This window comes from Apostichopus japonicus, chromosome 9, assembly GCF_037975245.1.
Source record: "Apostichopus japonicus isolate 1M-3 chromosome 9, ASM3797524v1, whole genome shotgun sequence".
Lineage (NCBI taxonomy): Eukaryota > Metazoa > Echinodermata > Holothuroidea > Aspidochirotida > Stichopodidae > Apostichopus > Apostichopus japonicus.
Window position 1 is genome coordinate 6,429,697 of NC_092569.1, and position 27,800 is coordinate 6,457,496.

Genomic DNA, 27,800 nt, shown 5'->3' on the forward strand with positions numbered 1-27,800 from the left:
TTATAATTGGTTCTCTAATATTTATGCATATTAATTTTTCATCAATTGCTCTTGATTGGTGCCCATATTTGCGAGATTAAGTTCCATGTGCTCTATTTAAGATACCGCAGCATCCAATAAGTTACAGATTACAGCTCAACGCCAAACATCAGTGACACGTAGAACGGCGAAACATAAGAAAAATGAAGAGAAAGATGTTTTTTCAACTTTTCTTTTTGGAAGTGATCGTCATCGGTACGGTGCAAGCCGGAAGTAAGTATTTCTCTTTCATAATAACCAAAAATAATCCAGTTCCACAAAAACGGAGTAGAGTACGTTATGATTTTTGTTCTATTTTAAATGTAAATAGGATAAATAGGGTAAACAGGATACTGTATCTGTCTTATTGAATTTAAGAAAAAATACTACAGATTAAACCCTTTTGTAACCTTCTGTTCGCATCGCTGTATGGAAATTAAATTTTCTTTGGCAGCCTTCTTGCAGCTAACAAGATCATTTATATATCTCTATTTAGTTCCTTGCATACCCCTCTACACCCAGTTATGTTTCTATGCTATATCGGGATGCAATCATAACATGATTCTGTCAGTGAGCCTATCTGCATTTTACACACTTTTTCACTACTTCCTCAATTGGTTACAATAGATAGTCCTATAGTAACATTATATGGAATAGTATTCCATATTATTGGTAGTTTAGGTTCAAAGAAATCTGTACTCGGATGGAACTTTACTTAAGGAAAGGCTGTATGGGATAATAGTGTTTATGCTAAGTATATAGGCTTCGAACAGGGTTATAAGAGAACACTAACAACCTAACGTGTAATCTAGATCATAATAAAGAAATATAATCAAATGGTGGTTGAGTTTAAATAACAACAATTGTACACCAAAATATTTCTTTCATCGTCATCGTCCCTTTTAACAACATGTTTTACTATGGATAATCTACATAACGGCTTCTTACTGAGAAGGTAGTCCACGTTTGCTTATACAGTTATTCGAGCAAACCAGTCCGCGAGTTCAGGACTGAGAGCGATAATGCATCTTTCAATACTTCCCTCATTAGGCTTCGATGCATGTACCCTATATTTTGTTTATACTTATTTAAGTTCCTAAAATATGTCATTTCTATGCTATCTGAAATTCAATTTCTTAATCAAAATTCCGCATTAGTATCTGTTCACGTAAAGGAGGCTTGCTATAAAAGATCAAATTTTAGTTCACTTGATTATAGGCTACTAAAAGAGATTTTCCCTAAGAGTAGGCCTACTCCACATGAATTACGTGTAATCCAGATTATAATAGAAGAATGGTGGTTGATTTCAAGAGTTTATATAACAACAATTTATTACCAAGACATTTCTTTCATCGTCATCATCACGTTTTAGAATAGAGTGTACAAGACGCACTAACATCATCTTACTCAGAAGGTGTTGACCGTTAAAGTAATTCGAGCAATGAATCAATAGGGCTCGAATTAAGAATTGAGAGGAGCAATGATTTCTTTATGGCAAATTAGAAATTGCCTTGGCTATCCATTGAAATGGCTAGGCACCATGACAATTCTTTAGCTTTCAAAAAGGACAAACACAATTTTCAAAGTTTGAAACGTCATAAAGGATTTTCTATTTCAACGTGCATAATATATTGAGTCCTATAATTTAGTTTTGACCCTTGGCTTGATGTTGAAATTGAATGATCGAGATTAGTCTGAGGGCTCATAATACATAACTTGTTGAAATGGCCACGACATTTGTTGCCGTAGGTAACTGGCAAATTTATAAGGAATATGGATACCTAGCCAATTTGCCACAGACTCAGTACATTTGATGTGTGTAATAAGCTCATTCAAAATCTCTTGACATTTTTAAAAAAGCTCTTTTCGATTCCAAGATATACACATTTGACGCTTTGATAAATCTGAGAAACTCATTATATATATATATGCAAACTATGGCATGGAGTGTTACGCTCATCAATATTTCTTATTTTAGCCTTTAATAAGTTATCCCCTAATTAAAAGCCCAAAAATATTATTCCACATATATTATTCCTTCGTATTATATATATAGCTATATATATATATTTTATATTAATATTTAAGCTGCGTCCATTTTATTTTTCATATCCATATTTTAAGGGTTTTGTCATTTTGTTCTCATCGTAAAGCGCTATTGAACATGTTTAAGCATGAAAAGAGCGCAATATAAATATGGTAAATAATAATAACAAAAAACAATAATAATAATAATATATCATTTGAATTATGTGACGTTCTTCTTTTCAAAGAATACAATAAAATATTTCAAAAAATCGCCCTTATTCAGTGTCCTTGAAAAGGAGGTTGTGATAACAAAGGCAAAATATAACAGAAAAATAGGCAGTCACTCCCTTTACATCCTCAATGTGCATAAGTAGCTAATGTTTATTCATAAATAAAACTAGAATTAAGAAAAGATTTGTAAATTGGTCAAACCTTGATGGATTTTGATGGAAATTGCAGCTATTTTCATGGTTTCTAAAGACTATTAAAGTGATTAAAACAATGTTGTTCATAGGTGTTCGTAGACATTTAAAGGCATTGCAGACTCGCCCCAAACCGCGTGCGGCCATCTTAAAAAGTTAGCTTTCTGTTGCTGGCAAGTGACGTTTTGTTCGTGTCGCTACAACATGCAGACAGTATGAAACGTGATACCTTGTTATGTTTAGCTGGACCTGAGATGTCCATCGCTGTATCGTTTATACACTGTGCTGTGGGTATTGACCGCAGCTGTATGTACTGACTGTACACTAGTGTCTAATACTCTAATTACCGACGGTAGTAGGCTGTGTGTGTATTTTCTGGGATTGATGATGGTGTCTAACACTTCTGTTACACCTCATTCAAAACTAGGTCAGGTTACCGGCATTAGACGTTTCTTTTGCGTGAGTCTTCACACCCTTTAAAGACGGTTAGCGCGCCGATGTTCCGCTGGTGACGTCAGTTAACTCCAGTCCTGCCGTACCCTTCTGTGTCATTGAATAATGATCGAACATAAACTATAAAAAATAGGATAAAACCTCAAAGGTTAACATTACCAAAATTAGTTTATCGTTTTCAAATCTTGTTTTTGCGCTTTTTTATTCTTATTTTCGATTCGCAGGATTGTGTGATTTTGCTTCGAAGTTTCCATGTAAAGGAGATCATTGTTTACCTTGTTTGGGAGACAAAAGTAAGTCAAAAACTGATATATTTAGTTTAGCAATTTCAAATGCAAATAAAAAAATCAAATTAATGATTTTTTTTCCAGCGAACTGACTGTTTTATTTGGCATTGTTGATTGTTCATGGTCGGAAAGTTTCGTATTCCTCCTTAAATTTTCAACAAGAACAGAAACAAAGGGAAACAAATAGAAATACAATCATTTCATTGTTAAAGCAGAAACACGAGAGAAACAAACGGGAAAAAATCATCCATTGTTAAAGAAGAAAACAAATTGAAACAAATAGAAAAAGAAAAAACAATCATTTCATTGTTGAAGAGACGAAATTAATTATCAAATTGGATTTTTTCCTGCATTTTTCAATATTTCAGCTAAGTAAACAATCCATGGTCCATTAATTTTAGTCGTACTTGAAAATAAAACATTTGAAATTATGTTGAGGTCTAAAAGGGGGTTAAGGTTTACACACTATATTCATCTGGATCCACGCCTGACGTCACTGTGTTTCATTAATTTATTTATTTTTGTTTTTTCACAAAATTCACAACTTTCAACGAAATTATCAACATGGACATGACAAAGTTTATTAGTAAATGACAGCTATCACTGTGTTTGTTATTTCATGACAAGCTGGACGATTGTTAACAATGTTCGCATTTGTTGTCAATCTTATATCAGGTAAAGTAATCTAGTCGAATCCACCTTTCCGTTTATAATGATATTCCGACCATTGAATCAACACTCAGAAAGACGGACAACAATGTTTGGTTAAAGACGAAAGAAAGTTTACTCTGTAGAATTATGTTAGATCCATATTTGCTAAAAAGTTCATATTCCATAGTCTCATACGGCGTTTATATCATAACAAAATACTCTCGTAGTCGTCACGGTAGTGTGAGCTACCCAATGAAGAGGGCTAAATTGAAATACCGCCAGGTTCAATCTAAAGGTTTCCAATTTTCCTATCTCAGGTTTAACTGATGTATCAGTTGAACTGATTTTACATTAACATCGTTCTTCTTTTTTCTTTCTTTTTGTTTGTCTTACTTGAATATATAGTTAAGACAACCGAAGATACAACGGAGATAAGTACTAGACTCACTAGCGAAAAGCAAGGAACGCAAACCAGTAAGTCCGATTTGCATTTCAAATGTTACCATATATTTCGGAACATATCGCTCTCATAAACGTCACGGTAGTGTGAGCTACCCAATGAAAAAGGCTAAGTTCAATCAATATACCGTCAGTTCCAAACTAAAGGTTTTCTTGTTTTCCACCTCAGGTTTAACTGATGTATGAGTACAAAAAAATGTTTTCATCAACATCATTTCTGTTCTTCTTTTTTACTTGAATGTAGTTAAGGCAACAGAAGAAACAACGGAACTAAGTACTGGATCCACGACTGAACTGCAAAGCACGCAACCCAGTAAGTCCGATATGCATATCAAATGTTACCATATATTTCGGAACAAAATGCTTTCATAGTCGTCACTGTAGTGTGAGCTACCGTACCCATTGAATAGGGCTTAATACCGCCAGGTCCAATCTAAAGGTTTCCATGTTTTCCATCTCAGGTTTACCTGATGAATCAGTACAAAAAATGTTTTCATCAACATCATTTCTTTTCTTCATTTGTCTTACTTGAATGTAGTTAAGACAACCAAAGAAGCAACGGAACTAAGTACTAGACCCACTACCGAACTGAAAAGCACGGAGTCCAGTAAGTCCGATATGCATATCAAATGTTACCATATATTTCGGAACAAAATGCTTTCATAGTCGTCACTGTAGTGTGAGCTACCCAATGAATAGGGCTTAATACTGCCAGGTCCAATCTAAAGGTTTCCATGTTTTCCATCTCAGGTTTAACTGATGAATCAGTACAAAAAATATTTTCATCAACATCATTTCTTTTCTTCATTTGTCTTACTTGAATGTAGTTAAGACAACCAAAGAAGCAACGGAACTAAGTACTAGACCCACTACCGAACTGAAAAGCACGGAGTCCAGTAAGTCCGATATGCATATCAAATGTTACCATATATTTCGGAACAAAATGCTCTCATAGTCGTCACTGTAGTGTGAGCTACCGTACCCAATGAATAGGGCTTAATACCGCCAGGTCCAATCTAAAGGTTTCCATGTTTTCCATCTCAGGTTTAACTGATGAATCAGTACAAAAAATGTTTTCATCAACATCATTTCTTTTCTTCTTTTTTACTTGAATGTAGTTAAGGCAACCGAAGAAACAACGGAACTAAGTACTGGATCCACGACTGAACTGCAAAGCACGCAACCCAGTAAGTCCGATATGCATATCAAATGTTACCATATATTTCGGAACAAAATGCTTTCATAGTCGTCACTGTAGTGTGAGCTACCGTACCCATTGAATAGGGCTTAATACCGCCAGGTCCAATCTAAAGGTTTCCATGTTTTCCATCTCAGGTTTACCTGATGAATCAGTACAAAAAATGTTTTCATCAACATCATTTCTTTTCTTCATTTGTCTTACTTGAATGTAGTTAAGACAACCAAAGAAGCAACGGAACTAACTACTAGACCCACTACCGAACTGAAAAGCACGGAGTCCAGTAAGTCCGATATGCATATCAAATGTTACCATATATTTCGGAACAAAATGCTTTCATAGTCGTCACTGTAGTGTGAGCTACCCAATGAGTAGGGCTTAATACTGCCAGGTCCAATCTAAAGGTTTCCATGTTTTCCATCTCAGGTTTAACTGATGAATCAGTACAAAAAATGTTTTCATCAACATCATTTCTTTTCTTCATTTGTCTTACTTGAATGTAGTTAAGACAACCAAAGAAGCAACGGAACTAAGTACTAGACCCACTACCGAACTGAAAAGCACGGAGTCCAGTAAGTCCGATATGCATATCAAATGTTACCATATATTTCGGAACAAAATGCTCTCATAGTCGTCACTGTAGTGTGAGCTACCGTACCCAATGAATAGGGCTTAATACCGCCAGGTCCAATCTAAAGGTTTCCATGTTTTCCATCTCAGGTTTAACTGATGAATCAGTACAAAAAATGTTTTCATCAACATCATTTCTTTTCTTCATTTGTCTTACTTGAATGTAGTTAAGACAACCAAAGAGGCAACGGAACTAAGGACTAGACCCACTACCGAACTGCAAAGCACGGAGTCCAGTAAGTCCGATATGCATATCAAATGTTACCATATATTTCGGAACAAAATGCTCTCATAGTCGTCACTGTAGTGTGAGCTACCGTACCCAATGAATAGGGCTTAATACCGCCAGGTCCAATCTAAAGGTTTCCATGTTTTCCATCTCAGGTTTAACTGATGAATCAGTACAAAAAAATGTTTTCATCAACATCATTTCTTTTCTTCATTTGTCTTACTTGAATGTAGTTAAGACATCCAAAGAAGCAACGGAACTAAGTACTAGACCCACTACCGAACTGCAAAGCACGGAGTCCAGTAAGTCCGATATGCATATCAAATGTTACCATATATTTCGGAACAAAATGCTCTCATAGTCGTCACTGTAGTGTGAGCTACCGTACCCAATGAATAGGGCTTAATACCGCCAGGTCCAATCTAAAGGTTTCCATGTTTTCCATCTCAGGTTTAACTGATGAATCAGTACAAAAAATGTTTCATCAACATCATTTCTTTTCTTCATTTGTCTTACTTGAATGTAGTTAAGACAACCAAAGAAGCAACGGAACTAAGTACTAGACCCACTACCGAACTGAAAAGCACGGAGTCCAGTAAGTCCGATATGCATATCAAATGTTACCATATATTTCGGAACAAAATGCTTTCATAGTCGTCACTGTAGTGTGAGCTACCGTACCCATTGAATAGGGCTTAATACCGCCAGGTCCAATCTAAAGGTTTCCATGTTTTCCATCTCAGGTTTACCTGATGAATCAGTACAAAAAATGGTTTCATCAACATCATTTCTTTTCTTCATTTGTCTTACTTGAATGTAGTTAAGACAACCAAAGAAGCAACGGAACTAAGTACTAGACCCACTACCGAACTGAAAAGCACGGAGTCCAGTAAGTCCGATATGCATATCAAATGTTACCATATATTTCGGAACAAAATGCTTTCATTGTCGTCACTGTAGTGTGAGCTACCGTACCCAATGAATAGGGCTTAATACCGCCAGGTCCAATCTAAAGGTTTCCATGTTTTCCATCTCAGGTTTACCTGATGAATCAGTACAAAAAATGTTTTCATCAACATCATTTCTTTTCTTCATTTGTCTTACTTGAATGTAGTTAAGACAACCAAAGAAGCAACGGAACTAAGTACTAGACCCACTACCGAACTGAAAAGCACGGAGTCCAGTAAGTCCGATATGCATATCAAATGTTACCATATATTTCGGAACAAAATGCTCTCATAGTCGTCACTGTAGTGTGAGCTACCGTACCCAATGAATAGGGCTTAATACCGCCAGGTCCAATCTAAAGGTTTCCATGTTTTCCATCTCAGGTTTAACTGATGAATCAGTACAAAAAATGTTTTCATCAACATCATTTCTTTTCTTCATTTGTCTTACTTGAATGTAGTTAAGACAACCAAAGAGGCAACGGAACTAAGGACTAGACCCACTACCGAACTGCAAAGCACGGAGTCCAGTAAGTCCGATATGCATATCAAATGTTACCATATATTTCGGAACAAAATGCTCTCATAGTCGTCACTGTAGTGTGAGCTACCGTACCCAATGAATAGGGCTTAATACCGCCAGGTCCAATCTAAAGGTTTCCATGTTTTCCATCTCAGGTTTAACTGATGAATCAGTACAAAAAAATGTTTTCATCAACATCATTTCTTTTCTTCATTTGTCTTACTTGAATGTAGTTAAGACATCCAAAGAAGCAACGGAACTAAGTACTAGACCCACTACCGAACTGCAAAGCACGGAGTCCAGTAAGTCCGATATGCATATCAAATGTTACCATATATTTCGGAACAAAATGCTCTCATAGTCGTCACTGTAGTGTGAGCTACCGTACCCAATGAATAGGGCTTAATACCGCCAGGTCCAATCTAAAGGTTTCCATGTTTTCCATCTCAGGTTTAACTGATGAATCAGTACAAAAAATGTTTCATCAACATCATTTCTTTTCTTCATTTGTCTTACTTGAATGTAGTTAAGACAACCAAAGAAGCAACGGAACTAAGTACTAGACCCACTACCGAACTGAAAAGCACGGAGTCCAGTAAGTCCGATATGCATATCAAATGTTACCATATATTTCGGAACAAAATGCTTTCATAGTCGTCACTGTAGTGTGAGCTACCGTACCCATTGAATAGGGCTTAATACCGCCAGGTCCAATCTAAAGGTTTCCATGTTTTCCATCTCAGGTTTACCTGATGAATCAGTACAAAAAATGGTTTCATCAACATCATTTCTTTTCTTCATTTGTCTTACTTGAATGTAGTTAAGACAACCAAAGAAGCAACGGAACTAAGTACTAGACCCACTACCGAACTGAAAAGCACGGAGTCCAGTAAGTCCGATATGCATATCAAATGTTACCATATATTTCGGAACAAAATGCTTTCATTGTCGTCACTGTAGTGTGAGCTACCGTACCCAATGAATAGGGCTTAATACCGCCAGGTCCAATCTAAAGGTTTCCATGTTTTCCATCTCAGGTTTACCTGATGAATCAGTACAAAAAATGTTTTCATCAACATCATTTCTTTTCTTCATTTGTCTTACTTGAATGTAGTTAAGACAACCAAAGAAGCAACGGAACTAAGTACTAGACCCACTACCGAACTGAAAAGCACGGAGTCCAGTAAGTCCGATATGCATATCAAATGTTACCATATATTTCGGAACAAAATGCTCTCATAGTCGTCACTGTAGTGTGAGCTACCGTACCCAATGAATAGGGCTTAATACCGCCAGGTCCAATCTAAAGGTTTCCATGTTTTCCATCTCAGGTTTAACTGATGAATCAGTACAAAAAATGTTTTCATCAACATCATTTCTTTTCTTCATTTGTCTTACTTGAATGTAGTTAAGACAACCAAAGAAGCAACGGAACTAAGTACTAGACCCACTACCGAACTGCAAAGCACGGAGTCCAGTAAGTCCGATATGCATATCAAATGTTACCATATATTTCGGAACAAAATGCTTTCATAGTCGTCACGGTAGTGTGAGCTACCCAATGAATGGGGCTTAATACCGCCAGGTCCAATCTAAAGGTTTCCATGTTTTCCATCTCAGGTTTAACTGATGAATCAGTACAAAAAATGTTTTCATCAACATCATTTCTTTTCTTCATTTGTCTTACTTGAATGTAGTTAAGACAACCAAAGAAGCAACGGAACTAAGTACTAGACCCACTACCGAACTGAAAAGCACGGAGTCTAGTAAGTCCGATATGCATATCAAATGTTACCATATATTTCGGAACAAAATGCTTTCATTGCCGTCACGGTAGTGTGAGCTACCGTACCCATTGAATAGGGCTTAATACCGCCAGGTCCAATCTAAAGGTTTCCATGTTTTCCATCTCAGGTTTAACTGATGAATCAGTACAAAAAATGTTTTCATCAACATCATTTCTTTTCTTCATTTGTCTTACTTGAATGTAGTTAAGACAACCAAAGAAGCAACGGAACTAAGTACTAGACCCACTACCGAACTGAAAAGCACGGAGTCCAGTAAGTCCGATATGCATATCAAATGTTACCATATATTTCGGAACAAAATGCTTTCATTGCCGTCACGGTAGTGTGAGCTACCCAATGAATAGGGCTTAATACCGTCAGGTCCAATCTAAAGGTTTCCATGTTTTCCATCTCAGGTTTAACTGATGAATCAGTACAAAAAAATGTTTTCATCAACATCATTTCTTTTCTTCATTTGTCTTACTTGAATGTAGTTAAGACATCCAAAGAAGCAACGGAACTAAGTACTAGACCCACTACCGAACTGCAAAGCACGGAGTCCAGTAAGTCCGATATGCATATCAAATGTTACCATATATTTCGGAACAAAATGCTCTCATAGTCGTCACTGTAGTGTGAGCTACCGTACCCAATGAATAGGGCTTAATACCGCCAGGTCCAATCTAAAGGTTTCCATGTTTTCCATGTCAGGTTTAACTGATGAATCAGTACAAAAAATGTTTTCATCAACATCATTTCTTTTCTTCATTTGTCTTACTTGAATGTAGTTAAGACAACCAAAGAAGCAACGGAACTAAGTACTAGACCCACTACCGAACTGAAAAGCACGGAGTCCGGTAAGTCCGATATGCATATCAAATGTTACCATATATTTCGGAACAAAATGCTTTCATTGCCGTCACGGTAGTGTGAGCTACCGTACCCATTGAATAGGGCTTAATACCGCCAGGTCCAATCTAAAGGTTTCCATGTTTTCCATCTCAGGTTTAACTGATGAATCAGTACAAAAAATGTTTTCATCAACATCATTTCTTTTCTTCATTTGTCTTACTTGAATGTAGTTAAGACAACCAAAGAAGCAACGGAACTAAGTACTAGACCCACTACCGAACTGAAAAGCACGGAGTCCAGTAAGTCCGATATGCATATCAAATGTTACCATATATTTCGGAACAAAATGCTTTCATTGCCGTCACGGTAGTGTGAGCTACCCAATGAATAGGGCTTAATACCGCCAGGTCCAATCTAAAGGTTTCCATGTTTTCCATCTCAGGTTTAACTGATGAATCAGTACAAAAAAATGTTTTCATCAACATCATTTCTTTTCTTCATTTGTCTTACTTGAATGTAGTTAAGACATCCAAAGAAGCAACGGAACTAAGTACTAGACCCACTACCGAACTGCAAAGCACGGAGTCCAGTAAGTCCGATATGCATATCAAATGTTACCATATATTTCGGAACAAAATGCTTTCATAGTCGTCACTGTAGTGTGAGCTACCGTACCCATTGAATAGGGCTTAATACCGCCAGGTCCAATCTAAAGGTTTCCATGTTTTCCATCTCAGGTTTACCTGATGAATCAGTACAAAAAATGGTTTCATCAACATCATTTCTTTTCTTCATTTGTCTCACTTGAATGTAGTTAAGACAACCAAAGAAGCAACGGAACTAAGTACTAGACCCACTACCGAACTGAAAAGCACGGAGTCCAGTAAGTCCGATATGCATATCAAATGTTACCATATATTTCGGAACAAAATGCTTTCATTGTCGTCACTGTAGTGTGAGCTACCGTACCCATTGAATAGGGCTTAATACCGCCAGGTCCAATCTAAAGGTTTCCATGTTTTCCATCTCAGGTTTACCTGATGAATCAGTACAAAAAATGGTTTCATCAACATCATTTCTTTTCTTCATTTGTCTCACTTGAATGTAGTTAAGACAACCAAAGAAGCAACGGAACTAAGTACTAGACCCACTACCGAACTGAAAAGCACGGAGTCCAGTAAGTCCGATATGCATATCAAATGTTACCATATATTTCGGAACAAAATGCTTTCATTGTCGTCACTGTAGTGTGAGCTACCGTACCCAATGAATAGGGCTTAATACCGCCAGGTCCAATCTAAAGGTTTCCATGTTTTCCATCTCAGGTTTAACTGATGAATCAGTACAAGAAATGTTTTCATCAACATCATTTCTTTTCTTCATTTGTCTTACTTGAATGTAGTTAAGACAACCAAAGAAGCAACGGAACTAAGTACTAGACCCACTACCGAACTGAAAAGCACGGAGTCCAGTAAGTCCGATATGCATATCAAATGTTACCATATATTTCGGAACAAAATGCTTTCATTGCCGTCACGGTAGTGTGAGCTACCCAATGAATAGGGCTTAATACCGCCAGGTCCAATCTAAAGGTTTCCATGTTTTCCATCTCAGGTTTAACTGATGAATCAGTACAAAAAAATGTTTTCATCAACATCATTTCTTTTCTTCATTTGTCTTACTTGAATGTAGTTAAGACATCCAAAGAAGCAACGGAACTAAGTACTAGACCCACTACCGAACTGCAAAGCACGGAGTCCAGTAAGTCCGATATGCATATCAAATGTTACCATATATTTCGGAACAAAATGCTCTCATAGTCGTCACTGTAGTGTGAGCTACCGTACCCAATGAATAGGGCTTAATACCGCCAGGTCCAATCTAAAGGTTTCCATGTTTTCCATCTCAGGTTTAACTGATGAATCAGTACAAAAAATGTTTCATCAACATCATTTCTTTTCTTCATTTGTCTTACTTGAATGTAGTTAAGACAACCAAAGAAGCAACGGAACTAAGTACTAGACCCACTACCGAACTGAAAAGCACGGAGTCCAGTAAGTCCGATATGCATATCAAATGTTACCATATATTTCGGAACAAAATGCTTTCATAGTCGTCACTGTAGTGTGAGCTACCGTACCCATTGAATAGGGCTTAATACCGCCAGGTCCAATCTAAAGGTTTCCATGTTTTCCATCTCAGGTTTACCTGATGAATCAGTACAAAAAATGGTTTCATCAACATCATTTCTTTTCTTCATTTGTCTCACTTGAATGTAGTTAAGACAACCAAAGAAGCAACGGAACTAAGTACTAGACCCACTACCGAACTGAAAAGCACGGAGTCCAGTAAGTCCGATATGCATATCAAATGTTACCATATATTTCGGAACAAAATGCTTTCATAGTCGTCACTGTAGTGTGAGCTACCGTACCCATTGAATAGGGCTTAATACCGCCAGGTCCAATCTAAAGGTTTCCATGTTTTCCATCTCAGGTTTACCTGATGAATCAGTACAAAAAATGGTTTCATCAACATCATTTCTTTTCTTCATTTGTCTCACTTGAATGTAGTTAAGACAACCAAAGAAGCAACGGAACTAAGTACTAGACCCACTACCGAACTGAAAAGCACGGAGTCCAGTAAGTCCGATATGCATATCAAATGTTACCATATATTTCGGAACAAAATGCTTTCATTGTCGTCACTGTAGTGTGAGCTACCGTACCCAATGAATAGGGCTTAATACCGCCAGGTCCAATCTAAAGGTTTCCATGTTTTCCATCTCAGGTTTAACTGATGAATCAGTACAAGAAATGTTTTCATCAACATCATTTCTTTTCTTCATTTGTCTTACTTGAATGTAGTTAAGACAACCAAAGAAGCAACGGAACTAAGTACTAGACCCACTACCGAACTGCAAAGCACGGAGTCCGGTAAGTCCGATATGCATATCAAATGTTACCATATATTTCGGAACAAAATGCTTTCATTGCCGTCACGGTAGTGTGAGCTACCCAATGAATAGGGCTTAATACCGCCAGGTCCAATCTAAAGGTTTCCATGTTTTCCATCTCAGGTTTAACTGATGAATCAGTACAAAAAATGTTTTCATCAACATCATTTCTTTTCTTCATTTGTCTTACTTGAATGTAGTTAAGACAACCAAAGAAGCAACGGAACTAAGTACTAGACCCACTACCGAACTGAAAAGCACGGAGTCCAGTAAGTCCGATATGCATATCAAATGTTACCATATATTTCGGAACAAAATGCTTTCATAGTCGTCACTGTAGTGTGAGCTACCGTACCCATTGAATAGGGCTTAATACCGCCAGGTCCAATCTAAAGGTTTCCATGTTTTCCATCTCAGGTTTACCTGATGAATCAGTACAAAAAATGGTTTCATCAACATCATTTCTTTTCTTCATTTGTCTTACTTGAATGTAGTTAAGACAACCAAAGAAGCAACGGAACTAAGTACTAGACCCACTACCGAACTGAAAAGCACGGAGTCCAGTAAGTCCGATATGCATATCAAATGTTACCATATATTTCGGAACAAAATGCTTTCATTGTCGTCACTGTAGTGTGAGCTACCGTACCCAATGAATAGGGATTAATACCGCCAGGTCCAATCTAAAGGTTTCCATGTTTTCCATCTCAGGTTTAACTGATGAATCAGTACAAAAAATGGTTTCATCAACATCATTTCTTTTCTTCATTTGTCTTACTTGAATGTAGTTAAGACAACCAAAGAAGCAACGGAACTAGGTACTAGACCCACTACCGAACTGCAAAGCACGGAGTCCAGTAAGTCCGATATGCATATCAAATGTTACCATATATTTCGGAACAAAATGCTTTCATTGTCGTCACGGTAGTGTGAGCTACCCAATGAATAGGGCTTAATACCGCCAGGTCCAATCTAAAGGTTTCCATGCTTTCCATCTCAGGTTTAACTGATGAATCAGTACAAAAAATGTTTTCAACAACATCATTTCTTTTCTTCATTTGTCTTACTTGAATGTAGTTAAGACAACCAAAGAAGCAACGGAACTAAGTACTAGACCCACTACCGAACTGCAAAGCACGGAGTCCAGTAAGTCCGATATGCATATCAAATGTTACCATATATGTCGGAACAAAATGCTCTCATAGTCGTCACTGTAGTGTGAGCTACCGTACCCATTGAATAGGGCTTAATACCGCCAGGTCCAATCTAAAGGTTTCCATGTTTTCCATCTCAGGTTTAACTGATGAATCAGTACAAAAAATGTTTTCATCAACATCATTTCTTTTCTTCATTTGTCTTACTTGAATGTAGTTAAGACATCCAAAGAAGCAACGGAACTAAGTACTAGACCCACTACCGAACTGCAAAGCACGGAGTCCAGTAAGTCCGATATGCATATCAAATGTTACCATATATTTCGGAACAAAATGCTTTCATTGTCGTCACGGTAGTGTGAGCTACCCAATGAATAGGGCTTAATACTGCCAGGTCCAATCTAAAGGTTTCCATGTTTTCCATCTCAGGTTTACCTGATGAATCAGTACAAAAAATGTTTTCATCAACATCATTTCTTTTCTTCATTTGTCTTACTTGAATGTAGTTAAGACAACCAAAGAAGCAACGGAACTAAGTACTAGACCCACTACCGAACTGAAAAGCACGGAGTCCAGTAAGTCCGATATGCATATCAAATGTTACCATATATTTCGGAACAAAATGCTTTCATTGTCGTCACGGTAGTGTGAGCTACCCAATGAATAGGGCTTAATACCGCCAGGTCCAATCTAAAGGTTTCCATGTTTTCCATCTCAGGTTTAACTGATGAATCAGTACAAAAAATGTTTTCATCAACATCATTTCTTTTCTTCATTTGTCTTACTTGAATGTAGTTAAGACAACCAAAGAAGCAACGGAACTAAGTACTAGACCCACTACCGAACTGCAAAGCACGGAGTCCAGTAAGTCCGATATGCATATCAAATGTTACCATATATTTCGGAACAAAATGCTCTCATAGTCGTCACTGTAGTGTGAGCTACCGTACCCAATGAGTAGGGCTTAATACCGCCAGGTCCAATCTAAAGGTTTCCATGTTTTCCATCTCAGGTTTAACTGATGAATCAGTACAAAAAATGTTTCATCAACATCATTTCTTTTCTTCATTTGTCTTACTTGAATGTAGTTAAGACAACCAAAGAAGCAACGGAACTAAGTACTAGACCCACTACCGAACTGAAAAGCACGGAGTCCAGTAAGTCCGATATGCATATCAAATGTTACCATATATTTCGGAACAAAATGCTTTCATTGTCGTCACGGTAGTGAGAGCTACCCAATGAATAGGGCTTAATACCGCCAGGTCCAATCTAAAGGTTTCCATGTTTTCCATCTCAGGTTTAACTGATGAATCAGTACAAAAAATGTTTTCATCAACATCATTTCTTTTCTTCATTTGTCTTACTTGAATGTAGTTAAGACAACCAAAGAAGCAACGGAACTAAGTACTAGACCCACTACCGAACTGCAAAGCACGGAGTCCAGTAAGTCCGATATGCATATCAAATGTTACCATATATTTCGGAACAAAATGCTTTCATAGTCGTCACGGTAGTGTGAGCTACCCAATGAATAGGGCTTATTACCGCCAGGTCCAATCTAAAGGTTTCCATGTTTTCCATGTCAGGTTTAACTGATGAATCAGTACAAAAAATGTTTTCATCAACATCATTTCTTTTCTTCATTTGTCTTACTTGAATGTAGTTAAGACAACCAAAGAAGCAACGGAACTAGGTACTAGACCCACTACCGAACTGCAAACCACGGAGTCCAGTAAGTCCGATATGCATATCAAATGTTACCATATATTTCGGAACAAAATGCTTTCATTGTCGTCACGGTAGTGTGAGCTACCCAATGAATAGGGCTTAATACCGCCAGGTCCAATCTAAAGGTTTCCATGCTTTCCATCTCAGGTTTAACTGATGAATCAGTACAAAAAATGTTTTCAACAACATCATTTCTTTTCTTCATTTGTCTTACTTGAATGTAGTTAAGACAACCAAAGAAGCAACGGAACTAAGTACTAGACCCACTACCGAACTGCAAAGCACGGAGTCCAGTAAGTCCGATATGCATATCAAATGTTACCATATATTTCGGAACAAAATGCTCTCATAGTCGTCACTGTAGTGTGAGCTACCGTACCCAATGAATAGGGCTTAATACCGCCAGGTCCAATCTAAAGGTTTCCATGTTTTCCATCTCAGGTTTAACTGATGAATCAGTACAAAAAATGTTTTCATCAACATCATTTCTTTTCTTCATTTGTCTTACTTGAATGTAGTTAAGACATCCAAAGAAGCAACGGAACTAAGTACTAGACCCACTACCGAACTGCAAAGCACGGAGTCCAGTAAGTCCGATATGCATATCAAATGTTACCATATATGTCGGAACAAAATGCTCTCATAGTCGTCACTGTAGTGTGAGCTACCGTACCCATTGAATAGGGCTTAATACCGCCAGGTCCAATCTAAAGGTTTCCATGTTTTCCATCTCAGGTTTAACTGATGAATCAGTACAAAAAATGTTTTCATCAACATCATTTCTTTTCTTCATTTGTCTTACTTGAATGTAGTTAAGACATCCAAAGAAGCAACGGAACTAAGTACTAGACCCACTACCGAACTGCAAAGCACGGAGTCCAGTAAGTCCGATATGCATATCAAATGTTACCATATATTTCGGAACAAAATGCTTTCATTGTCGTCACGGTAGTGTGAGCTACCCAATGAATAGGGCTTAATACTGCCAGGTCCAATCTAAAGGTTTCCATGTTTTCCATCTCAGGTTTACCTGATGAATCAGTACAAAAAATGTTTTCATCAACATCATTTCTTTTCTTCATTTGTCTTACTTGAATGTAGTTAAGACAACCAAAGAAGCAACGGAACTAAGTACTAGACCCACTACCGAACTGAAAAGCACGGAGTCCAGTAAGTCCGATATGCATATCAAATGTTACCATATATTTCGGAACAAAATGCTTTCATTGTCGTCACGGTAGTGTGAGCTACCCAATGAATAGGGCTTAATACCGCCAGGTCCAATCTAAAGGTTTCCATGTTTTCCATCTCAGGTTTAACTGATGAATCAGTACAAAAAATGTTTTCATCAACATCATTTCTTTTCTTCATTTGTCTTAATTAATTGTAGTTAAGACAACCAAAGAAGCAACGGAACTAAGGACTAGACCCACTACCGAACTGCAAAGCACGGAGTCCAGTAAGTCCGATATGCATATCAAATGTTACCATATATTTCGGAACAAAATGCTCTCATAGTCGTCACTGTAGTGTGAGCTACCGTACCCAATGAATAGGGCTTAATACCGCCAGGTCCAATCTAACGGTTTCCATGTTTTCCATCTCAGGTTTAACTGATGAATCAGTACAAAAAATGTTTTCATCAACATCATTTCTTTTCTTCACTTGTCTTACTTGAATGTAGTTAAGACAACCAAAGAAGCAACGGAACTAAGTACTAGACCCACTACCGAACTGAAAAGCACGGAGTCCAGTAAGTCCGATATGCATATCAAATGTTACCATATATTTCGGAAAAAAATGCTTTCATTGCCGTCACGGTAGTGTGAGCTACCCAATGAATAGGGCTTAATACCGCCAGGTCCAATCTAAAGGTTTCCATGTTTTCCATCTCAGGTTTAACTGATGAATCAGTACAAAAAATGTTTTCATCAACATCATTTCTTTTCTTCATTTGTCTTACTTGAATGTAGTTAAGACATCCAAAGAAGCAACGGAACTAAGTACTAGACCCACTACCGAACTGCAAAGCACGGAGTCCAGTAAGTCCGATATGCATATCAAATGTTACCATATATTTCGGAACAAAATGCTCTCATAGTCGTCACTGTAGTGTGAGCTACCGTACCCAATGAATAGGGCTTAATACCGCCAGGTCCAATCTAAAGGTTTCCATGTTTTCCATCTCAGGTTTAACTGATGAATCAGTACAAAAAATGTTTCATCAACATCATTTCTTTTCTTCATTTGTCTTACTTGAATGTAGTTAAGACAACCAAAGAAGCAACGGAACTAAGTACTAGACCCACTACCGAACTGAAAAGCACGGAGTCCAGTAAGTCCGATATGCATATCAAATGTTACCATATATTTCGGAACAAAATGCTTTCATAGTCGTCACTGTAGTGTGAGCTACCGTACCCATTGAATAGGGCTTAATACCGCCAGGTCCAATCTAAAGGTTTCCATGTTTTCCATCTCAGGTTTACCTGATGAATCAGTACAAAAAATGGTTTCATCAACATCATTTCTTTTCTTCATTTGTCTTACTTGAATGTAGTTAAGACAACCAAAGAAGCAACGGAACTAAGTACTAGACCCACTACCGAACTGAAAAGCACGGAGTCCAGTAAGTCCGATATGCATATCAAATGTTACCATATATTTCGGAACAAAATGCTTTCATTGTCGTCACTGTAGTGTGAGCTACCCAATGAATAGGGCTTAATACCGCCAGGTCCAATCTAAAGGTTTCCATGTTTTCCATGTCAGGTTTAACTGATGAATCAGTACAAAAAATGTTTTCATCAACATCATTTCTTTTCTTCATTTGTCTTACTTGAATGTAGTTAAGACAACCAAAGAAGCTTCGGAACTAAGTACTAGACCCACTACCGAACTGCAAAGCACGGAGTCCAGTAAGTCCGATATGCATATCAAATGTTACCATATATTTCGGAACAAAATGCTCTCATAGTCGTCACTGTAGTGTGAGCTACCGTACCCAATGAATAGGGCTTAATACCGCCAGGTCCAATCTAAAGGTTTCCATGTTTTCCATCTCAGGTTTAACTGATGAATCAGTACAAAAAATGTTTTCATCAACATCATTTCTTTTCTTCATTTGTCTTACTTGAATGTAGTTAAGACAACCAAAGAAGCAACGGAACTAAGTACTAGACCCACTACCGAACTGAAAAGCACGGAGTCTAGTAAGTCCGATATGCATATCAAATGTTACCATATATTTCGGAACAAAATGCTTTCATTGCCGTCACGGTAGTGTGAGCTACCGTACCCATTGAATATGGCTTAATACCGCCAGGTCCAATCTAAAGGTTTCCATGTTTTCCATCTCAGGTTTAACTGATGAATCAGTACAAAAAATGTTTTCATCAACATCATTTCTTTTCTTCATTTGTCTTACTTGAATGTAGTTAAGACAACCAAAGAAGCAACGGAACTAAGTACTAGACCCACTACCGAACTGCAAAGCACGGAGTCCAGTAAGTCCGATATGCATATCAAATGTTACCATATATTTCGGAACAAAATGCTCTCATAGTCGTCACTGTAGTGTGAGCTACCGTACCCAATGAATGGGGCTTAATACCGCCAGGTCCAATCTAAAGGTTTCCATGTTTTCCATCTCAGGTTTAACTGATGAATCAGTACAAAAAATGTTTTCATCAACATCATTTCTTTTCTTCATTTGTCTTACTTGAATGTAGTTAAGACAACCAAAGAAGCAACGGAACTAAGTACTAGACCCACTACCGAACTGAAAAGCACGGAGTCCAGTAAGTCCGATATGCATATCAAATGTTACCATATATTTCGGAACAAAATGCTTTCATTGCCGTCACGGTAGTGTGAGCTACCCAATGAATAGGGCTTAATACCGCCAGGTCCAATCTAAAGGTTTCCATGTTTTCCATCTCAGGTTTAACTGATGAATCAGTACAAAAAATGTTTCATCAACATCATTTCTTTTCTTCATTTGTCTTACTTGAATGCAGTTAAGACAACCAAAGAAGCAACGGAACTAAGTACTAGACCCACTACCGAACTGAAAAGCACGGAGTCCAGTAAGTCCGATATGCATATCAAATGTTACCATATATTTCGGAACAAAATGCTTTCATAGTCGTCACTGTAGTGTGAGCTACCGTACCCATTGAATAGGGCTTAATACCGCCAGGTCCAATCTAAAGGTTTCCATGTTTTCCATCTCAGGTTTACCTGATGAATCAGTACAAAAAATGGTTTCATCAACATCATTTCTTTTCTTCATTTGTCTTACTTGAATGTAGTTAAGACAACCAAAGAAGCAACGGAACTAAGTACTAGACCCACTACCGAACTGAAAAGCACGGAGTCCAGTAAGTCCGATATGCATATCAAATGTTACCATATATTTCGGAACAAAATGCTTTCATTGTCGTCACTGTAGTGTGAGCTACCCAATGAATAGGGCTTAATACCGCCAGGTCCAATCTAAAGGTTTCCATGTTTTCCATCTCAGGTTTAACTGATGAATCAGTACAAAAAATGTTTTCATCAACATCATTTCTTTTCTTCATTTGTCTTACTTGAATGTAGTTAAGACAACCAAAGAAGCTTCGGAACTAAGTACTAGACCCACTACCGAACTGCAAAGCACGGAGTCCAGTAAGTCCGATATGCATATCAAATGTTACCATATATTTCGGAACAAAATGCTCTCATAGTCGTCACTGTAGTGTGAGCTACCGTACCCAATGAATAGGGCTTAATACCGCCAGGTCCAATCTAAAGGTTTCCATGTTTTCCATCTCAGGTTTAACTGATGAATCAGTACAAAAAATGTTTTCATCAACATCATTTCTTTTCTTCATTTGTCTTACTTGAATGTAGTTAAGACAACCAAAGAAGCAACGGAACTAAGTACTAGACCCACTACCGAACTGAAAAGCACGGAGTCTAGTAAGTCCGATATGCATATCAAATGTTACCATATATTTCGGAACAAAATGCTTTCATTGCCGTCACGGTAGTGTGAGCTACCGTACCCATTGAATATGGCTTAATACCGCCAGGTCCAATCTAAAGGTTTCCATGTTTTCCATCTCAGGTTTAACTGATGAATCAGTACAAAAAATGTTTTCATCAACATCATTTCTTTTCTTCATTTGTCTTACTTGAATGTAGTTAAGACAACCAAAGAAGCAACGGAACTAAGTACTAGACCCACTACCGAACTGCAAAGCACGGAGTCCAGTAAGTCCGATATGCATATCAAATGTTACCATATATTTCGGAACAAAATGCTCTCATAGTCGTCACTGTAGTGTGAGCTACCGTACCCAATGAATGGGGCTTAATACCGCCAGGTCCAATCTAAAGGTTTCCATGTTTTCCATCTCAGGTTTAACTGATGAATCAGTACAAAAAATGTTTTCATCAACATCATTTCTTTTCTTCATTTGTCTTACTTGAATGTAGTTAAGACAACCAAAGAAGCAACGGAACTAAGTACTAGACCCACTACCGAACTGAAAAGCACGGAGTCCAGTAAGTCCGATATGCATATCAAATGTTACCATATATTTCGGAACAAAATGCTTTCATTGCCGTCACGGTAGTGTGAGCTACCCAATGAATAGGGCTTAATACCGCCAGGTCCAATCTAAAGGTTTCCATGTTTTCCATCTCAGGTTTAACTGATGAATCAGTACAAAAAATGTTTTCATCAACATCATTTCTTTTCTTCATTTGTCTTACTTGAATGTAGTTAAGACATCCAAAGAAGCAACGGAACTAAGTACTAGACCCACTACCGAACTGAAAAGCACGGAGTCCAGTAAGTCCGATATGCATATCAAATGTTACCATATATTTCGGAACAAAATGCTCTCATAGTCGTCACTGTTGTGTGAGCTACCGTACCCATTGAATAGGGCTTAATACCGCCAGGTCCAATCTAAAGGTTTCCATGTTTTCCATCTCAGGTTTAACTGATGAATCAGTACAAAAAATGTTTCATCAACATCATTTCTTTTCTTCATTTGTCTTACTTGAATGTAGTTAAGACAACCAAAGAAGCAACGGAACTAAGTACTAGACCCACTACCGAACTGAAAAGCACGGAGTCCAGTAAGTCCGATATGCATATCAAATGTTACCATATATTTCGGAACAAAATGCTTTCATTGCCGTCACGGTAGTGAGAGCTACCCAATGAATAGGGCTTAATACCGCCAGGTCCAATCTAAAGGTTTCCATGTTTTCCATCTCAGGTTTAACTGATGAATCAGTACAAAAAATGTTTTCATCAACATCATTTCTTTTCTTCATTTGTCTTACTTGAATGTAGTTAAGACAACCAAAGAAGCAACGGAACTAAGTACTAGACCCACTACCGAACTGCAAAGCACGGAGTCCAGTAAGTCCGATATGCATATCAAATGTTACCATATATTTCGGAACAAAATGCTTTCATAGTCGTCACGGTAGTGTGAGCTACCCAATGAATAGGGCTTATTACCGCCAGGTCCAATCTAAAGGTTTCCATGTTTTCCATGTCAGGTTTAACTGATGAATAACTACAAAAAATGTTTTCATCAACATCATTTCTTTTCTTCATTTGTCTCACTTGAATGTAGTTAAGACAACCAAAGAAACAACGGAACTAAGTACTAGACCCACTACCGAACTGCAAAGCACGGAGTCCAGTAAGTCCGATATGTATATCAAATGTTACCATATATTTCGGAACAAAATGCTCCCATAGTCGTCACGGTATTGTGAGCTATCATATATATATTTTCACGACTTAGCGGTACATGCAAATTGAATAAAAAAACAATCATATATTCTTGTGAAAATTCAATGGTTATGTCTCGATTTAATCAACTCGCAGGTACATTTGTTCCTACGTGCCCTACGAACATGATCTACGGAACCTGTAGTTGCCAAGCAACATGTGAAGATCCCAACGGACAATCTGGTTGTAATAGTGACTGTTTGGGAAGTGAGGGCTGTGCCTGTCCAGCTGGTTTCTTAATGCAAGGGAGTGACTGCATCAGTGCGAGTGAATGCGGGTGTTTCGTAGCAGAGGCCAACTTGGTTATACCAGTGAGTATTTGCATGATCAAAATATCACGTGCCTGTGCAAACGAATCAGAAATGAACTTAAGCTAACGGACTTTGCGATAACACAAAATGTAAGTATAAAGTCCATTGTTTTATAAATGACATTTTTATATTTTCATCTATTCAATTCAAGAATGGGGAAACATACGTTAACGATGACTGCACACAAAAGTGTTCTTGTAACAATAACCAACTGATCTGTGAAGATGACTACAGCTGTAGTACCGATGCTGTGTGTGATCTGAAGAATGGAGTACGACAGTGTTATTGTAATGAAGGATATGAAGGTGATGGTGAAACTTGTGTATGTTTGTATACAGACTGTAAGGATGTCTACGACGCTGGTCATACAGAAGATGGCGTTTACACAGTCCTTCCATCTAGATGGCCCGGTCCAGCGTTCAGTGTCTACTGTAAAATGGATAATGGTGGAGGATGGACTGTAAGTTATTACAGCATAAATCAACTTTGTATGAGAGTATAGTATAAAGTGTATTTTCAAACAGTTGTATTGCCTGATAATCAAAAATAACCTTTTACAACGAATTTAGAAAATGCTTCAAATAATGATTATTAAACAAAAATATATCCATAGCCTATTAGTGGTGTAATTCATAAGTTCCCAAGAGACTGTTTAACATTTATGTTACTCAGCGCCTTCCCTTAGAGGTCCATTTAGATCATTTCGCTGCCTTTCTCTTATTCAGGTTTTTCAACGTCGCAGTGGTGGCAGTACTAGTTTTTATCGAAACTGGGCTGCGTATAAAAATGGTTTTGGTGATATCAATGTGGATTTCTGGCTTGGGAATGAGAAACTTTATTACTTGACAAATCAGAAATATTACTCGCTTCGCTTCGATGTTACTACTTCAAATAGATACTCCAAATATGCTTTATATTCGGAGTTCCGAATAATGTCAGAGAGCCATAACTACAGACTCGACAGACTTGGCAGCCATAGCGGAACTACAGGTTTGTCAAGCCCTCTTCTAATTTCCCCATTTTAATATGTTTCACTCTAAGCCACCACAAAAGACAGACAGATCGATACGCCAAGTAACTGTGATATTTATTAAATGCCTTCAGTATTCTAAAGCGGTCGGCCGTGTTATGAGACCTGGGCATACTCGTAAAACGATAAAAGAAGATAGCACCTTTAAATAATAGGAAAAAAAGGAAAATATAGGCCCTTTCATATCAGAAATTTGTTTTCGGTCATACGCTTTAGTTGTCGTGTTTTATTTGTATCTATCTATCTATATATATATAAATATATATATATATATAAATATATATATATATATATATATATATATATATTGTGAAATGGCATATCCAAAATATAGGTAAACCTATAAGTGATCTTCATACTTGCATTGTAAACAAGTAAATATATTCCGCGATGTACTGTTTTTTCAAGTTAATTATATGGAATCCTCGTCGATGAACCGTCCTAATTGTCTGTTCCTTTGGCAGGTACACGTTTTCTCAATAACAACAAGGGCAAAGATTTCAGCACGTATGATGAAGACAATGATGGATGTGATAAATACAACTGCGCGTACAGACACAGAGGGGGTTGGTGGCATTCGGGTAATTGGTGCAATTATTGCAATAGTGGTAGTAATCATTGTGACCAATTCCACTACACAGGAGAATCAAGCTGTTACACCGTTTGTACCAGTGAAAATCTTAATGGTTACTACAACGGGGCCCATGGACAGAACATCTTCTCTAACCACGATTCCTACTGCGATATAACCTTTACCGAGATGAAAATTCGGCCGACTTAAACGTAATGACTTCAAACATACTTGAATATTTAGTCTAACGAGTCAGATTAACTGTTTGAACCAAACCATTAACAAATAGAGCGGCTAAACGTTGAATTGAAGCAGCTTTGTTCATGTGGTTCATTCAGCTTTCAAAACTGATCATTAATTATACTAAAACTAACATCAATGGATTTCATGAGCTCGATTATTATGTCAAAATTCAATTTCGAAAATAAAACTGCAAAAAAATACATTCTGAAACTTTCTGATATTCTCTGTATGTGACAATCACGTGTCTGGGCGTCAGGCGATTTCAAATAGGATATTATCATGTATGCAATTAAACTTTAGCATTCGTGGAAACGTGGTGATATAAGCTTGAAGCTGCTGAATTTCCTTACCATCATTATTTTCCTGATTTGAGTTTCCATGATCCTCAATCAATAACTCAATCAGAAAACATTTATATAGCCCCAATATCAACAGCAGTTGCACGAAGGCGCTAAAAGACATTTACATGTAGTTAACGTCTCTTTTCCTGGGAAAATGAGAGGCGTCATCGATGATATCGTGCACGTCATCAGATCACGAGATGAACACTGGATGAGAATCCGTCTGTGGTCAAATCTCGGGGGACCACACATAACAGCTTGCGGGTTTGATGACGACCGCGTTATTTGCATGTGAATACAGTGTTAATTAACTAAGGACCTAAGTACTTATTATCCAAATATTTCTTAAATGTACTTCAAAATATATTGAAAAGTAAGGAAATTGAACTATACTCATCAAACATATCTAAATTCCATGGAACAATAACTGCTCGATAAACCATCAAAGTGTTAATTTGATAATTGGTATCACGTAGTTTCCTGTAATTCGATACTAATTCCTTATGTTTATAGGAGTGTGGAAATGACGGAATAAAAAAAAAGGTATTCTGAAAGATACAATAGAGTATTATGATCACCACTGCGTGTCAACAAGTTGTGAGGCTATAGCGTCGTTTATTATAATAGTAATTGATCTTTTATTGATTTCATCAGAAATGCCCTTCTTTCTTGTAAATGAAATGTAATATTATATCTATATTTATGTTATCATGTGGAAATCATTAGAGTTTAAATTAAATTGGCAATCATTGTTTAATTTTGTTGCTTTTGTTTTACGTTGTTACTTAACAAGGAGAAAGGGTGGTTCAGTTGCGTAACGCCAGGATGCTGAGGGGATGGATGGGAGAAGGGCAACCGGGACCCCAGAGGCTTAAACCCTTGAGCCTGAAGCAAACCTTAATACGCTTCACACTGCGTTCAAAAGTAGCAGTTTGCCATCATCACAAAATGTGGAAACCGAATATTTTGCTCAAGAGGGAAGGTTATTCTGACGATCATTACGTCAGTACATCTGGCTCTGTCAGTATATATGGTCCTACAAGTGTATATGGTTGGTCATATATCTGGCCCTGTCAGTATATCTTGGTCCTGTCAGTATATCTGCCCTGTCAGTACATGCAGCAAAACCAGTATATCTGACCTTGTCAGTATATCTGACCCTTTTAGTACATGCGGCACAGCAAGTATATCTGGCCTTGTCAGTATAACTGGCCCTGTCAGTATATATCTGGTCGTGTCAGTATGTCTCCCCCTGTCAGTACATGCGGCACATCCAGATTATCTAGCCTTGTCAGCACACGCGGCACAGCCAGTTTATCTGGCCCTGTCAGTATATGGCCTTGTCAGTATATTTGACCCTGTCAGTATATATCTGGCCCTCTCAGCGGCACAGCCAGTATATCTGGCCTTGTCAGTACATGCAACATAGTCAGTATATCTGGCTCTGGCAGTATATCTGGCTCTGACAGTACATGCGGCACATCCAGTTAATCTGGCTCTGGCAGTATATCTGGCTCTGACAGTACATGCAGCACATCCAGTTAATATGGCCCTGGCAGTATATCTGGCTTGTCAGTATATCTGGGCCTGTAAGTATTTCTGGCCTTATCAGTAAATCTGGCCCTAACAGTACATGCGGCACAGCCAGTTTATCTTGCCCTATCAGTATATCTGTCCCTAACAGTACATGCAGCACATCCAGTTAATATGGCCCTGGCAGAAAATCTGGCTTGTCAGTATATCTGGGCTTGTAAGTATTTCTGGCCTTATCAGTAAATCTGGCCCTAACAGTACATGCGGCACAGCCAGTATATCTGGCCCCATCAGTATATCTGGCCCTGTCAGTATATCTGGCCTTGTCAGTATATCTGGCCTTGTCAGTATATCTGGCCTTGTCATTATATCTGGCCCTGCCAGTATATCTGGCCCTGACATTAAATGTGTCATCGCCAGTATATCTGGCCCTGTCAGTACATGCGGCACAGCAAGTTTATCTGGCCCTGTCAGTTCATGCGATTGAGCCAGTATATCTGGCCCTGGCAGTATACTTGGCCTTGTCAGTATATCTGGCTCTGTCAGTATATCTGACCCTGTTAGTATATCTGGCCCTGTCAGTATATCTGGCCCTGACATTAAATATGTCACAGCCAGTATATCTGGCCTGTAAGTTCATG

At 37.8% G+C, this 27,800-nt stretch overlaps 2 protein-coding genes across 4 annotated transcripts in view; both read left to right on the plus strand.

Moving 5' to 3' along the window:
• LOC139973712 (uncharacterized) overlaps positions 1 to 27,800 on the plus strand; it is a 51,480-nt gene that overhangs the window by 13,449 nt on the left and 10,231 nt on the right. The window lies entirely within an intron of this gene.
• LOC139973710 (uncharacterized) lies at positions 103 to 26,378 on the plus strand. Of its 3 annotated transcripts, XM_071980553.1 has the most exons (10): positions 103 to 252; positions 3,146 to 3,214; positions 4,265 to 4,333; positions 5,437 to 5,505; positions 11,887 to 11,955; positions 22,970 to 23,038; positions 23,227 to 23,441; positions 23,593 to 23,901; positions 24,167 to 24,431; positions 24,936 to 26,378. In XM_071980553.1, the coding sequence occupies exons 1-10, from the start codon at positions 183 to 185 to the stop codon at positions 25,250 to 25,252; spliced, it is 1,521 nt and encodes a 506-aa protein (XP_071836654.1). In that variant the 5' UTR covers positions 103 to 182; the 3' UTR covers positions 25,253 to 26,378. The 3 variants fall into 3 exon arrangements, with proteins under 3 accessions (XP_071836654.1, XP_071836655.1, XP_071836656.1); XM_071980554.1 differs by lacking the exon at positions 11,887 to 11,955; XM_071980555.1 differs by lacking the exons at positions 11,887 to 11,955; positions 22,970 to 23,038.